The sequence below is a fragment of the Camelina sativa genome, chromosome 6, assembly GCF_000633955.1.
Source record: "Camelina sativa cultivar DH55 chromosome 6, Cs, whole genome shotgun sequence".
Lineage (NCBI taxonomy): Eukaryota > Viridiplantae > Streptophyta > Magnoliopsida > Brassicales > Brassicaceae > Camelina > Camelina sativa.
In genome coordinates this window covers 20,924,730-20,939,293 of record NC_025690.1, presented here as the reverse complement: position 1 = coordinate 20,939,293, position 14,564 = coordinate 20,924,730, and the positions used below count along the sequence as shown (strand labels likewise).

The 14,564-nt window shown below is 37.0% G+C and overlaps 5 protein-coding genes and 1 pseudogene across 10 annotated transcripts in view; 1 reads left to right on the top strand and 5 right to left on the bottom strand.

Moving 5' to 3' along the window:
- The window catches only part of LOC104792663 (coiled-coil domain-containing protein 89), a 12,478-nt gene extending 9,824 nt beyond the window's left edge, over positions 1-2,654 (bottom strand). The window contains exons 1-11 of one of the 6 annotated variants that reach the window (XM_010518853.2): positions 2,551-2,654; positions 2,095-2,322; positions 1,706-1,750; positions 1,331-1,393; positions 1,190-1,252; positions 1,034-1,096; positions 869-931; positions 704-766; positions 540-602; positions 383-445; positions 221-283 (exon numbers count right to left, since the gene is read on the bottom strand). In XM_010518853.2, the coding sequence (XP_010517155.1) occupies positions 221-283; positions 383-445; positions 540-602; positions 704-766; positions 869-931; positions 1,034-1,096; positions 1,190-1,252; positions 1,331-1,393; positions 1,706-1,750; positions 2,095-2,304 (759 nt within the window). In that variant the 5' untranslated portion in view covers positions 2,305-2,322; positions 2,551-2,654. The other 5 variants (XM_010518856.2, XM_010518854.2, XM_010518857.2 and 2 more) reach the window with 5 other exon arrangements.
- On the top strand, positions 2,754-4,602 carry LOC104792664 (annotated as a pseudogene).
- Positions 4,776-7,054, bottom strand: LOC104792662 (transcription elongation factor TFIIS-like). Its single transcript, XM_010518851.2, has 2 exons — positions 6,700-7,054; positions 4,776-6,110 (listed from the first exon to the last, which is right to left on the bottom strand). The coding sequence occupies exons 1-2, from the start codon at positions 6,862-6,864 to the stop codon at positions 5,040-5,042; spliced, it is 1,236 nt and encodes a 411-aa protein (XP_010517153.1). The 5' UTR covers positions 6,865-7,054; the 3' UTR covers positions 4,776-5,039.
- On the bottom strand, positions 7,278-9,797 carry LOC104792661 (protein FATTY ACID EXPORT 3, chloroplastic). The gene is made up of 6 exons (XM_010518850.2): positions 9,365-9,797; positions 8,710-9,094; positions 8,452-8,619; positions 8,064-8,113; positions 7,939-7,976; positions 7,278-7,645 (listed from the first exon to the last, which is right to left on the bottom strand). Exons 1-6 carry the CDS (start codon positions 9,611-9,613, stop codon positions 7,525-7,527), a joined length of 1,011 nt encoding a protein of 336 aa, XP_010517152.1. The 5' UTR covers positions 9,614-9,797; the 3' UTR covers positions 7,278-7,524.
- On the bottom strand, positions 10,787-11,590 carry LOC104792660 (non-specific lipid-transfer protein 1-like). The gene is made up of 2 exons (XM_010518848.2): positions 11,131-11,590; positions 10,787-11,015 (listed from the first exon to the last, which is right to left on the bottom strand). The coding sequence occupies exons 1-2, from the start codon at positions 11,475-11,477 to the stop codon at positions 11,006-11,008; spliced, it is 357 nt and encodes a 118-aa protein (XP_010517150.1). The 5' UTR covers positions 11,478-11,590; the 3' UTR covers positions 10,787-11,005.
- On the bottom strand, positions 12,809-13,610 carry LOC104792659 (non-specific lipid-transfer protein 1). Its single transcript, XM_010518847.2, has 2 exons — positions 13,155-13,610; positions 12,809-13,042 (listed from the first exon to the last, which is right to left on the bottom strand). The coding sequence occupies exons 1-2, from the start codon at positions 13,499-13,501 to the stop codon at positions 13,033-13,035; spliced, it is 357 nt and encodes a 118-aa protein (XP_010517149.1). The 5' UTR covers positions 13,502-13,610; the 3' UTR covers positions 12,809-13,032.

Genomic DNA, 14,564 nt, shown 5'->3' with positions numbered 1-14,564 from the left:
ATATATAGCAATCTGATATGTCCTGACAACATGACTTTCTTTCACGTTAGCTAAGACCAATTCCTAGTCTATTATGCAAAATACTGGTAGGTGCTAATTTACATACTGGAGAGATAATTATAAAACAAACCAAGTTGAACAGAAAAGCAACTTTCATATGATCACACAAAGAAGAAACTGTAGTACAAAACTAACGTTCCCGGTGCTGAAGATGTCTCACCATTTCACGAAGAAGCATGTCATTCTTGTTTTTGTACTGCACAAGTCTTTCCTCCAACTTTTCCTGCATAAACACAATGTTATTTTGACCTTCACCTTCCATATGATCCTACAAAATAATATATAGCTATGGATACGGCTTTATGCTATTTTCCTCACTAACTTCATTTTGTTTGTGAGCTTCATTTTCAGTTCTCAAATGTAAGAGCCTTTCTTCCATCCGTGCCTGTGAAACACCATGTAATTTTGACCTTCAGCTTCCAGATAATGCAGCACTATAGCAAAGTTAGGATATGGTTTTATGCTATTTCTTCACTAACCTCATTTTGAATGTGAGCTTCGTTTTCTGTTCTCAAACGCAAGAGCTTTTCTTCTAGCATTGCCTGTAATACACCATGTTATTTTGACCTTAAGCTTGCAGACAGTGAAGAAAATAGCAAAGCTATGGATACGGCATCATTTTTTATGTAATTTCTTCACCAACCTCATTTTGTATGTGAGCTTCATTCTCTGTTTTCAAATGCACAAGCCTTTCTTCTAACATTGCCTGTAATACATCATGTTATATTGACATTCAGCTTGCAGATAGTGCAGAAAATAGTAAAGTTATGGATACGGCATCATTTTTTATGTAATTTTCTTCACCAACCTCATTTTGTATGTGAGCTTCATTCTCTGTTTTCAAATGCATAAGCCTCTCTTCTAACAGTGCCTGTAATACATCATGTTATTTTGACATTCAGCTAGTAGATAATGCAGCAAAATAGAAAAGCTATGGATACAGCCTCATTTTATATGTTATTCCTTCACCAACCTCATTTTTTATGTGAGCTTCATTCTCTGCTCTCAAATGCACAATCCTTTCTTCTAACAGTGCCTGTGAAACATCATATAATTTTGATTTCTCAGCTTGCAGATGAAGCAGGAAACAAAAAAAGTAATGAAAAAGACTTTAGTCTATTCCACTAACCTCTTGTTGTAGGTGAGCTTCATTCTCAGTTTCCAAGCGTCTAACATTTTCTTCAAAGCCAGCCTATTAAGACATGACAGTTCATTATCTAACCTTTAAGAATGAACTGAGAACAAAGAAAGTTTGCGAAAAGAATATAACCTCTTTCTGAAGGTAGGAGCCATTTTCATCACGTAACTGTTTGATCGTATCTTCCAGCAGCGCCTACAATAGCATTACAAACTAGTTTCGGAATCCAAGTGAAAAGATAGAAAACAACAGATTCGTCATGGTAACAAGTAAACAAAATGTCGATATTTCACTCGGGTGAACACTGATAGATACTACTGTTAACAAATTCTTATTATCAGCCAATTTATAGATAGAAACGCAAGACTTTTATTTGCCTCTTTCTGCAAACAACAAACAATGCAATACTGCTGTTCTTTTATCTTTCTCATCTACGATAATCTACTCTGACAAGTAGATACACCAAATAACGGATTAAGATATAAGACACAGTGGGAAAAATCTCACCTCATTTGTGTGGGACTTGTCCTCAACACCAGATTCATCTGCCTGCTTGAAAAAAGAAGATTTTAAAAGTATCAGACCATGAGAGGGCTCATCTCACTTGTAATATCCCATAATTTTAAGTCAACCATCTCTATACCACACAAACGGATTACAAGTAGACTCTATAGACACATGAGTTACAATAAGCAAACACCCACATAGTAAAAGGATAAAAAACGAATTTGCATTCTATCAAACCATGCAATGTAGCATAAACAAAATCAACAATATCAAACTACATTGACATTGTAAACCAAACTTAATGAATCAAAAGTCTTAACACAATGTCTTATCATCAACCAAGAGAATTAATTCAATGTAGTAGTCAGGAATGTTGCAATCGATCTTACAGTTGCGACGACATGATTGATCTGGTGAGATGGTTGCGGCTCATGGGCATCTGGACCTCCGCTAATAAGAGCAATGTCAACATCTCCGACATGATTATCATCAGGAGAGGTGGTCGTCGTTACACCGTCGTCAACACGTTTATTATTATGATTAGTCTGCTGCTTGTTCTTCTTCTTCTTGTTTCTCTTCTTCTTCTTCTCGTCATCCATTACCCTGAGATCCACCAGCTTCCAAAACGTATCAGTTATCGATTCGAAACCCCAACAAGAGAAAAAAACAAAAATCAAAACTTTATCTCATCAAAAATTAAGCAAAAGTCTATGAAACGAAGTCAGATCTGAATGAATCCGCGTAGAGAAGAAGAGAGAGAGAGAGAGAGAGAGAGAGAGAGAGAGAGAGAGAGAGAGAGAGAGAAAGAAATCGAATTGGAGAAATGCGTGATTCGTAAAGCTCACTTTGCGAGAGAGGCAAATCGAAAGTCGAAACCTTAGCGCTGAACGGGGAATAAACACGGGGAAAGGACAAAAACTTTGTCGAGCAGAGGTCGTTTAACTTTTTTTTTTTTTGGTCGGGGGACGTCTTACCAGCTAAACACCAATTTTATTAGACTTTTGTCTCTCAATTCAATTTAATGAGAGTGATTAGTATTAACTTTAAAGGTTAACCCATCTTCCCTTGTCCACATAGAGAGAGGTTGAATTGCAAAAGACTTCTCTCCAAGGTAATGTGCAATTGCTCTTCTTCTTCTTCCTTGTTCCTCTTTTCTCTACCCGTCCTCCTCAATGCTCGACTGGTGGTGAAACACAATTCAGAGAATTGTATTAGATGGAGGCTCATCAATTGCTCAATGAGGAATCACGTCTCAGTCCTCAAAATTGATACTTTATCCTCATCAAAAAGAGGAGCTTCATGTTCGGATAAGTTTGCGTTTCTCGGGCAATTCAGCTTTGGAGAGAAATCGAGTGACAACAATTTTGTCCCTTGTTTGCGTTCATCATCACTACCTAATGAAGAAGATCAAACTGTGGAGAGTGGAAGAGCAGAATTACCACGAGAGAGTGATTTGATTCGACTAGTTGATGAAAACGAACTGAGTAACAGACGACTACGAGATCGAATCTTGTTGCTAAGCAAGTTGTTAGTATTCAGTCAGCTCTGAGTTTAGGATTTATCTCTCAGCTCTGGGTTGACATCACTTCTGTAAGTTTTTCTCAAAGTCATTACCTTTTGGTTTCCATTACATCACTACTGAGTTTTTTAAGTCCGCTTCTTTTTCACCAAATTTGGGAATTGCAATGAGCTGGTTCATTCTGATGTTTTGTTTCAGTGGTTGGTTTTGGTGGTTGATATTAAACCAAGTTTGCTATCTGGAGAATCTGACAGATTCCTGCTCAAAGACATTACCAGGGTATACTACTACTATGTTTGGTTTCTGCCTACCTTGAAACAATTTTTTTTTCTTCTGGTAATGTTTTTACATCTCATTTTTTATATTAAGATCTTTGTAGGTGGGTGATGTTGTGCTTGTAAACGATGAGACTGTATTGGATACTGAATTCATGATGGTTGGACTTGAAACACTGGTATATATATATAGTCTACTGTCTTGTGAATTACCCCCACCTTTAAGCAAGTCTAAGATTGAGTTCTCATTTTTTGTTTTAGGTAGGTTACAGAGTGGTGACACAAGGAGGCCAAAACATTGGAAAGGTGTTAATAATATTTCTAGATCTTATTCAGTGATGATATCTGTCTCTTTTGCCAATATCTTGCCATTAGCTAAAAAGCATATGATTGATTTTAGGTTCGAGGTTACTCATTCAACATTAACTCAGGAATAGTTGAATCGCTTGAGCTCGATTCCTTCGGGGTAACCATCATACCGTCAAGCCTGGTGGGTTACCTTATTCCCTTCTTGCTTAAAACGACTTGGTTTATATGAGATACAAGCACACTGTTATGATTAACTAACTCGGTATGTGATAATGCAGGTGACTACATACAGATTAGATGTCGAGGACAGAATTGAGGTCTTACAAGATATCGTTGTGGTTCACGAAGCTGCAGCTTCTAGAAAACAGAGATTGACTAAGGTATAGGTCTTGTAATGGCATGCCTTGGGATTTTCATGTATTGTTAAATGGATGATTGAAGAAAGATTTTCAATTACAGGGACTCTGGGATACTCAGTTTGGTAGTGAATACTCTGATGATGAAGAGCTTGAAAGTTCATCCTATAGAAGACGGCGAAAGAGAAACAATAGATCCAGTAGGAAAAGAAGAGATTTAGATGATGAAGATTGGGACATCTTCCGCTAGAAGTTATGATTCTATTGTTTATCATTCAGCTTAACATATATTATCTCACGCTGTGTCTGATAGAGAATGAATATAAGATTATTTAAACATGACTTTGTTCACAATGCTATACATGTGTAATGCGATGACTTGTATACATGTCATGTTCACAATGCTGCTATACATGTTTAGTGACTTGTTCCGCTGTTTTCAGAAGTCTCTTTTTTATTTGCAGTTAAATCGAGTCAAAATCAGTTTCAAGTGATGATACTTATCGACCAGTATCACATGTACACTGAAGGCTGTTAAAGTACAGCCGTTGGAGTCTACTTCGAGATAATAAAATGGAGGACAAAAAAAGACATAATCTAAAACAAAACAATTAAAAAAACTTCAAAATTTGGTAAAATCTGCAAAAAAGTTGAGTTGACAGTTTCGACAAAGAGAAGCAAAATAAATAAGAGCTACAAACACCTAAATCAGTAAATACCCCTACTTACTAATCTCTAAGACACTGAACGATATCCTTAAACAACATCAGAGCCTGAACATACTCAGAATGCTGGCAAATGGACATAAAGCTCCTGATAAATCAATCAGAGCCTCTATGTCTTCACATGGGTCTCATGAAATAGAAAGACACAGATTAACAGAACTTCCAGTGGTTGTCGCAGTTAACACATGTAACATAAGTCGTCATCGGCTCATCAGCACTTCTTGTTTGCATCTGATAGTAGGTGCATTTGCGCTGACCACACCGCCCGCACTTGAACTGGTCAGTAGATGCTTTTGCTGCAAGACCACGCTCACAATCAAACAGGTATTTCTCTTTGATCTGGTTGTTTTCTTGTTTCCTCTTGTCGCTTGCCATTTCTTCAGCTGACAATGTGATGAGTTTCTCTGGTGAAATCTCCCCGGTGAGAACCCTTCTTCTTAAGTCTGGGTTGTTACTGTCCCTCAGGTTGAACATTATAGATCTGTACTTGAGCTTCTGAGCTCCAGTTGAGCGACCCAATTTCTCAAACATGAGTGATTCCACTGAGACAGCAACACGGAGTGGATCACTTGCAGTTACTGACTCTCTCTCATAGTCATCAGCTTCTCCAGTAACCTTGACGAAGGCATCCGCAAGCAACTCACGGATTTTGTCACGCACAGGATCATTGCATCTGAGCATTGAAGTTAGTTTTGGAGGAGCATTAGGTGCCTTTGCTGGAGCTTTCATACTTGATTGGTTTTCCTTTGAGACCTTTTCATCCTTCACAGCCTGACCACGGTAATCTATCTTGGCTCCATTAGTGACTTTGTTGTCTGGTTCCTTAGTCTCTACCTTGACACCAACTTTGTAGTCTGAATCCTTTCTCTCAACCTTGACACCGGTAGTGACTTTGTTGTCTGGTTCCTTTCTCTCTATCTTGACACCGGTAGTGACTTTGCTGTCTGTTTCCTTTCTCTCAACCTTGATACTCTTAGCCGAATCACCCCTCTGAAGTTTCTGGACTTTAACAGGAGCGGGATTTGAAGGCTTCTCAACATCCATCTTAATCACCTTAGCCCCTTTGACAGTTTCAGCTTTACAACCGTTTGTGCTTTCGGTTTTCTTAGCCTTGGCAGTCTCTTCAATGACAACTTTCTTCCATATCTCAAGCAGATCAGTAGCTACGGTTTTGATATCCTCAACAGGATGTTTTGCAAGAGACCTCAGCTTCTTTCCCACCTGCAAAGCAAGAAAAGTATATAACTTTATCTAAAGCAATACACGCACTATATAACATTCCAAATAGTAAAAGTATCAACAACAATCTATACTTAGCACATTTTTCCAAACCACTACAAAACAAAAAAGTAATGTCTAATGCCATAACTCGATTCATTCTGTAAAACAAGTGTAATCATTGCTCACCCTCAAGTAAATCATATTTATGTGCCAAATTTGGGTTTGTTTCCCTTACCCTAACATGTCGAGCTGAGTTCAATGTCCAAATTGAGTTTGATTTCGCATACAAAAGCACTAAGCAGTTTGCTCAAGCTTCTTCATTTGTTGATCTGAAGTTACTCTTTTTAAATTTCTGTGATGTTTTCTCAGATGAAATCAATTCAACCCTAATTTAAGAATCTAAGGTAACAACAACACAAGTCAATGCAACGAGATTAAGCAATCAACACCCAGAAAAAAAAAACCCCCTCCAATCTAAAAACGTATCAATCGAAGGAAAAAATAAGAGAAAGATATAAACTTTTTCCTAAATGTAAAACAATCAAAATCATTTATTTAGGGTTACGAGAGAGATAAACCGGAAACAAACCTGAGTTGCAACGAGCGTATCGTATGTGACAGGAAACTTCTTGAGTTGTTTCAAGGCATCGAGACATCTCGAAACCTCCGGACCTGAGGATGCAACACCGTCAAGAGCTGCCGCATCGGCCGCCTTCTTCGCTCCTTCGAACAATTCAATCAAATCACTTTCCATCGTCCCCTTAGCTCCAACAATAAAGCGCCAACACCGACAGATCCAAACCGACACAGAACAACAAAAAAGAACAAAAATCTCTCAAAAATGGACAAGGATAAGAAGATGTTCGGTTCGGCGGAACCACGTTTTAAGTCGCGACGAAGAAGATTAGAGATTACGGACTGAAACTGTGTTTTGTCTTCCTTATTTATTTATTTATACAACCGAGACGAAGCGATCAACGGTTTCAATTAAAACCTTAAAGAATCAACGGTCTCGATCACGTGGCTAGGTCTATGGATACTACTAGATTCACGCTTCTGCTCTTTCTCCTCCTCCTTATCCCATCAAACATGGGCTCACTCAACAAGGCCCTTATTGGGCCAGAGCTATACATTTGTTTTTCCTCAAAAACAATTTATTAATACGGATTTATCTCTAATAAAAAATTCATTATTTGTTTTTGTTTAACACATCTCCCAAACGGGTCTAAACCATGTTATTGTTTGTTGAAATATCGTGAAATTGAGTGACCAATCCAAACACTCAATTTGAAGATGACTGATCGCAAAAGAATTGTACTACACAACTTGAAAAGAGAGATACGAAGGGGGGAAGTTTGGATTATCGGATGCTTATGTTGACAAACAGACACAAACATTCTCTTACCATTGTTCTCTATCCTTCACTTCTTACAAACCCATCGGCTGATTTATCTTCTTCTCCTCCATCTTCTATCTTTGGTCCTTTTTCTCTCTTTTCCACCATCTTGTACAAGTAAAATGCTAACACACCACCACTGCAACAATAATCCAACATATTTTTAAGCCTTCTTTCTCATAAGAATCCTAATTTAACCATTCTATATGCAAAAGTGTGTTTTCTTTTCTCCATGGAGTATTTGAATATAGGATTAGGAACTTTGGTCGGTTTACGAAAAAGTAAATGTGTAAAGTATATGACTTAAATATTCATTAACATATCTCTTTGGGGTTTAGTTTAGGCTCTTTTCGCAATCATCTTCCTATCGTGTTTAGGCTGTTTATGAAATTGCAAATGTATAATGATTGGTTTTGACTTTTGAGAGTGTACCTTGTAATGGTGGTAAAAAGACCGCAGAACGCCGATTTCTGTAGAAAGAGAAAAAAAGAGAGTGGATTAATGTTTCGTTAAAAGCCATTGCCATTTGAAATACAATATTAGGAAGTGTGAGTTACCTGAGACAGTAGCAACCGCAACTCTCTCAAAAATATGATTGCCACTATAGCTGTTGAACATAAGAAGAACACGGCAATAAATGAGTGGTCACAAAACTTGCTTTTCATCTAATCTCAAACCGACATGTCGGGGACAACCTCATATATCACATTGGCGAAAATATAATTTGCTGACTAAAATCATTCTGTAGGATTGATTGAACAAGTATCTCCTGAAACAAGCCTCAATTCTATACAAATCAACAATGCAACTCTTAACTAATTCTTTCATGGTTAGCTAATAGGCCATGTCAGAGGGGTTATCAAATTCAAAACTTCAAAAGCATAGAGTCAAGTAGTTCAAACAAAAGAGCTCAGTAATTCAACACAGATGAAAAACTTTACTAACCTATCTGTCCTCTTAAGAACTTGGTAGATGATTCTCCTTTCCTATGAGACTTTAGACTAGCCAAGCTCAGTGCACAAAGAGCTCCACCAAGAATGACTCCAAACCTGATGGCTGGAATGCTTCCCGATACCATAAAGTTAATGAAACCACCCACAAGCAGGAGTAGACCTGGAACGTAAACAAACATTGTCATCTGGTTCCAAGATTACTCACCAATGAAAGTTTATAAACGATAAACAAGATATATAAGATGTTTACCATAGGGTATTCCAACATGAAAATCATTCGCTCGAGAAACATCTTTCAGATCCTCAGTGGAGGCGAATGCTTCAACGATCTCTTTCACATCTGAGGGTGATTCTTCTGCTGCTTTCAAAATATATTCTCTACCCTCTTCGCCAACAACTTTAGCTTTTGTACCCAACTCCTCTTTCGCCTTTTCCGCTTGAATCCTAAGTTGTTCAGAAGTTTCTTTCAATACTGTCATCGCCTTTTGGGAGTTAACAGAGTATGCCTCTGATGACACACTCTGCATCTTTGATACCTGCTCTTTAAAAGACTCGAGAGTTTTTTTCCATGCTTCCTGAGATGTGCCATCTTCAATATCACTCTTGTCCTTCTCTACCTCAACACCTGATTCTTCCTATTTGAACAATGGCGATAAAGGGTAATAATCAAAACATGTTCTTTAGCTAATCAAAGATCATTTGATAGCAAATATTAGTCAAAAATGCCAATTTCAAACCCCCAAAGTATTGCACCTCACTTGAAATTAGCAGATTCAATTGCTTAATCAATTAAATATTCACCAAAATCTAATTCTTTTTGAGCCACGGAGCAATTTACAAGATAAAGCCTCTAAATTTCGAGATACCCAACAGAGAATTTTTGAGCACCAGCACACACTACTCACCGAGTCTTCGTGGGATGCAGCGAGAGCAACGACGGATCGATTAGGCAAGACTTGTGGAAAACAAGGCGAGCTAAAGCCGAAACGTATACTTGTACACGAAACAACAGCTCGAGGAGCAGTGAAATGTCGTCGGCTGGGGAGGAGAGGACGTGGCGGAGCAGACAGAGCTACCGGCGGACGAGAATGAGGTCTGTAAAGCAAGGTCGAATTAGGGTTTCTGATGGACATCAACTCCATTGGGATGCTCATCGCCTTGGTGAGAGAAGTCTTCGGCGAAGCAGAGATTAGAGTCTGAGAGAGAGATGAGAGAGTTAAAGCTTTAGGGATTCTCAACCTCTCCTGTGTGTGTTGTGAATGCTTCAACTACGAAGTAAGGTATTTTCTCTGAAGGATTTGTCTAAACGCAGCAAGAACAACAACAACAACAACAANAAAAAAAAAAAAAAAAAAAAAAAAAAAAAAAAAAAAAGATGTTTACGAAAACGACGTCGGAACATTTGGCAATACCTAAGTAAAAGCGATTGGTGCAATAAGAAAAATATCTCGAAACACATTGAAAAGCGTTTGGGATCAAAATCAAGAAACCTTCTTAATCACTAACCGAGGTTAAACCAATCTTATTTATCCGGTTAACTTCTAACCTGCATTTTGGTTTCTAAAATCTTTGAGTCAACCCTGAATTTAATCTTTCATAATTCACTGAACATATAATAGAGGCATAGTTATGGGATTTATGGTCGCATTTGGTATAGTCTCCGGCAAAATTTACATATTAGTATTGAAAATCAAATTAACCCCATTAAGATGTACCATAACCATTACGGTCTATCTACTATGCCGCTGCCGCATCCATATCATTGAATTTAATATCGTCGAGAGATGTAGAAGCGAAGCATTTAAAGCAGAATCTAACAAAGTTCCATATTTAGTGGTAGTGACGAAATGTAGCTACACCAAACCAAACACACTACAAACACCAAATTTTCCTATCGCCCAATAATTATAGTATAACTTTGTTTTTTTCATAAATTTAGTGGGGTAACACACGAATTAAGGAAGCAATCCATCTTTTTCTCGGTTATCAAATCAAGTTTTTTTTTTGCGTTTATAAACAAGTTAATAATTACAAATTTGGAGATGATATATATTATTATTATTATATATATATATCATTCTGTGTAATACAAAACTTGGAAAATGTCCCGTTTACTTTATTTATTTAGTCCATCACGTACCAATTAGTGACGAATATTTTTAGCTTTTGAGAGTCCTATAATTAGTGTGGATTTTGGTTTAAGATTTTCCGTTATTAAATTTAAAAACATGTACAAGTACGATACTTCCCAACTGTAATGCATATTAACCAAAAAAAGCAAAACAGATCAAAATAAACTAAAGCATGCTTTTAGTAAGAAGAAGATAGAGAACGACTTAAACTCCAAGTTTGAAATATCATATAACGTTGTTTGCGAACATAGTACAGACGATACATTATATGAACGCCGCGATAGAAAAGGACAGGGGAAATTAAAAACTCTAAAAAACAGCCATTCGAACATCTTATTTTAATATGATATCTCATCCTTTTTATATAATATTCGAAACGTTACGCTAGTAGCTTCATCTGTGACTCGTCGTCCATCACCTTACGCTGCAAAACCACATACAAATTAACACAACACCGTTAATATATATAACCATTCCAAATATTTAACCCAAAAACAAGTTATAACATATATATGACAGAGAGTGAGAGATTGACTAACGTCTTGCAGTTGGTGCTGGTGCTGATCTTGTAAGGAATGTTGACTCCACATGCCTTGGGGATTCCAGCTACACGGCCAGCGTTGAGACCAGAGCCTAGGCCTCTAGCGACAGTTTGAATGCAGTTACAAGCTTGCTGACGGTCTGGGGTCGTACGGGCCATGCTGTTAAGGTTTCTAACGCCGGTGCAGCACGCTGGGGGAATGACACCACCTTGCAGCACGTATCCAATGCACGGTCCCAAGTTGCTGTTAACGGCGCCACAACTCAGAGCCGCGTCAGCTGTGATTGGACCGGCAACGATCATGCAGGCCAAGAACAAGCATGCCAACTTCATCACTCCGGCCATATTGATCACTGACTTAGTTTTTTCTTTTCTTTCTTTAGTTGGTTTGCAAAATGAGATGTGTGTAGTGATATTGGATGATGAAGAGTGTTGCGGGAGTGGGTGTTTATATAGAGAAAAGGAAAGTGTATGTTTGTTATATGAATAAGATAGATCATTATAGAGTAGAGGAAACGGAGTAGTTGGTTGTTGCCTCATTTAATGTGTAGAGGTCCTAATTCCTAACTTTGTAGGACCACTCAACTAAATTTGTTTGACATGTTAATTGAACTTTATCATATGAAAAGTGATAAAAAAAAAAATACTTTTTTTATAATGTACGTGCATTCGCAGTCACTTTTATAATTATTTCAAAATTATAGCTGTGTGATAAGAAGATAGTTAATTTACATAGAAAGTTAATCATCGTCTAACATGAAAACTGTTTTGCAAAGACTAATCTTTTTCCATGTCTAAAGTGTGTCTGCATAAGTTTACCCTTTTTTCGAATGCATATAGACGATTATCTCTCATCTCAAAAATTAATGGACAAGAAAAATCAGCAAACGAAAAAGCCTGAGAACCAACATGAGTTTAACTATTTGGACTACTTGAACAAACTAACAATTAGAGATTTTAATTGTTTTCAAACAAATATTTTTGTTGAATGATGTCTCTACTCTCTAGCTAGGTTTACGATGAAAACATCGTCTTTCCTATAATTATTAATCTGATTTTTAGTTAAATGAATGAATATTTATATTATTTTTTCTTTTGCATAAAAGTAATCCTCCGTAAGGGATATACACCAAGAAAATGTCGGTTTGTTCCCACAGTACCATCGATATTAGATTGTCTCTCGGTTATCAAATCAAGTTATTATTATTACTAAATCAAGTCATCAAATCGAGTTATTTATTATGATCGGATTTTTGTTTAATGATGTCTCTAGCTAGGTTTAAGATGAAAACAACTTCTTTTCTACTATAATTAATCTGATTTTAGTTAAATGGATGTTATATTGTTCATTTGCATAAAAGTTATCATCCGTAAGGGATATTACAGCATTGATCCATCTTTTTCTCGGTTATCAAATCAAGTTAGTATTATTACAAACTTGGAGATTATTATCATTCTGTGGAACACACAAACTTGGAGAATGTCCCGTTTACTTTATTTATTTAGTCCATCTCACGTCCCAATTATTGACGCTAAAATTAGTATGGATTTTGGTTCCGTTATAAATCAATTTAAATACAAAATGTTGCCATACTCGATACTTCCCAACTGTAAAGCATATTAATTATTTATTTAAAAACTATTAAACGATTAAAGCAAGCTTTAGTCAAGAAAAAGACAGAATAAACTTAAATTCCAAGTCTGAAAATATCATATAACGTTGTTTGCGAACATAGTACAGACGATCACATAATATGAACGCCAGGGTAGAAAAAGACAGGGAAAATTATTACAAAAAAAAAAACTCTAAAAACAGCCATTCGAACATCTTATTTTAATATTATCTCATCCTTTTTATATAATATTCGAAACGTCCGCTAGTAGCTTCACCTGTCGCCCTTCACCTCACGCTGCAACCATATACAAATTAACATAACACACCGTTAATATAAATCCAATATTTAACCCCAAAAAAAACAAAAACAAATTATATATCTGAAAGAGAGTGAGAGATTGACTAACGTCTTGCAGTTGGTGCTGGTGCTGATCTTGTAAGGAATGTTGACTCCACATGCCTTGGGGATTCCAGCTGCACGGCCAGCGTTGAGACCACCGCCTAGGCCTCTAGCGGCATTTTGAATGCAGCTACAAGCTTGTTGACGGTCTGGGGTTGTACGGGCCATGCTGTTAAGGTTTCTAACGCCGGTGCAGCAAGCTGGGGGAATGATACCACCTTGCATCACGTATCCAATGCACGGTCCCAAGTTGCTGTTAACGGCGCCACAACTCAGAGCCGCGTTAGCTGTGATTGGACCGGCCACGATCATGCAGGCCAAGAACAAGCATGCCAACTTCATCACTCCGGCCATATTGATCACTGACTTAGTTTTTTCTTTTCTTTCTTTATTTGGTTTGCAAAAGGAGATGTGTGTAGTGATATTGGATGATGAAGAGTGTTGCGGGAGTGGGTGTTTATATAGAGGAAAAGAAAGTGTATGTTTATGTAATGTGAATGCGCGATAGATTATAGAGTAGTAGAGGTAACAGAGTAGTTGGTTGTTGTCCTCTCAATTAATGTGTAGAGGTCTTAATTACTAACTATGTAGGGTCACTCATCTATTTTGTTTGACATGTTAATTTAAATTTTATCATATGAACAGTGATAACTCTACCAAAATACATTATATTTTGCATTCTGATTCATTTTTATAATTATTCCAAAACCATAGTTGTGTGGTGGATAAGAAGATAACTATTTTACATATACGATGTGTGAAGTCACTAAACATCTCTGGGTCAAAGATGAAAACAACTTTTTCCTATATATAATTAATATGATTGAAGAATTAGTTAATGAATGTTTTTTTTTTTTATATTAAAATAACTTGTATAGAAGTTTTCATCCGTGAGAGATATACACTAAGAAGATGTCGGTTTGTCCTGCCCTCCCACACCGTACGTAGATATTAGATTGTATGTAGAAAGTTCGTCTTTATGTGAAAAACTGACTGATACACATAATAAATACTGAATGCACCACACATGGGTAGGATGGGGTCACGGTCGGTTGCCTGAACTCTATAATTATTGGCTTTGCTTTTCAAAACCATCACTCCTCCTTCGTCCCATATCTACTACTGTACTATACTACTATTTCTAGTCTTATTTTGGTAAAACTAGGTGTGGTGTATTTTACTGATACTATTTCTAGGCTTAAGTCACTAATTAAACATTTAACGCGCGGCGATATTTTCTCGCATACATACATACCCGGTCCGAACGACGAGAACCGCATTAACTCAAAGATTTGAGTCTCCATGTTCTATATTTTTATTACCATTTTTCCTTTATTGTTTTCAGTATTTGTTAAGAAATTGTTATTCAGTAATCAGTACTTTACTACTTTTCATCGTGGTACCACAATAGTTCCAT

Excerpts from the sequence above, each read along its gene's own strand:
- LOC104792659 (XM_010518847.2), bottom strand. The coding sequence starts at position 13,501 with ATGGCCGGAGTGATGAAGTTGGCATGCTTGTTCTTGGCCTGCATGATC.
- LOC104792661 (XM_010518850.2), bottom strand. The coding sequence starts at position 9,613 with ATGAGCATCCCAATGGAGTTGATGTCCATCAGAAACCCTAATTCGACC. Across the intron at positions 8,620-8,709 it reads TCATGTTGGAATACCCTATG|GTCTACTCCTGCTTGTGGGT; the intron begins GTAAACATCTTA and ends TTTACGTTCCAG. Across the intron at positions 7,977-8,063 it reads TGCGGTTGCTACTGTCTCAG|AAATCGGCGTTCTGCGGTCT; the intron begins GTAACTCACACT and ends CTCTTTCTACAG.
- LOC104792660 (XM_010518848.2), bottom strand. The coding sequence starts at position 11,477 with ATGGCCGGAGTGATGAAGTTGGCATGCTTGTTCTTGGCCTGCATGATC.
- LOC104792662 (XM_010518851.2), bottom strand. The coding sequence starts at position 6,864 with ATGGAAAGTGATTTGATTGAATTGTTCGAAGGAGCGAAGAAGGCGGCC. Across the intron at positions 6,111-6,699 it reads ATACGCTCGTTGCAACTCAG|GTGGGAAAGAAGCTGAGGTC; the intron begins GTTTGTTTCCGG and ends CTTGCTTTGCAG.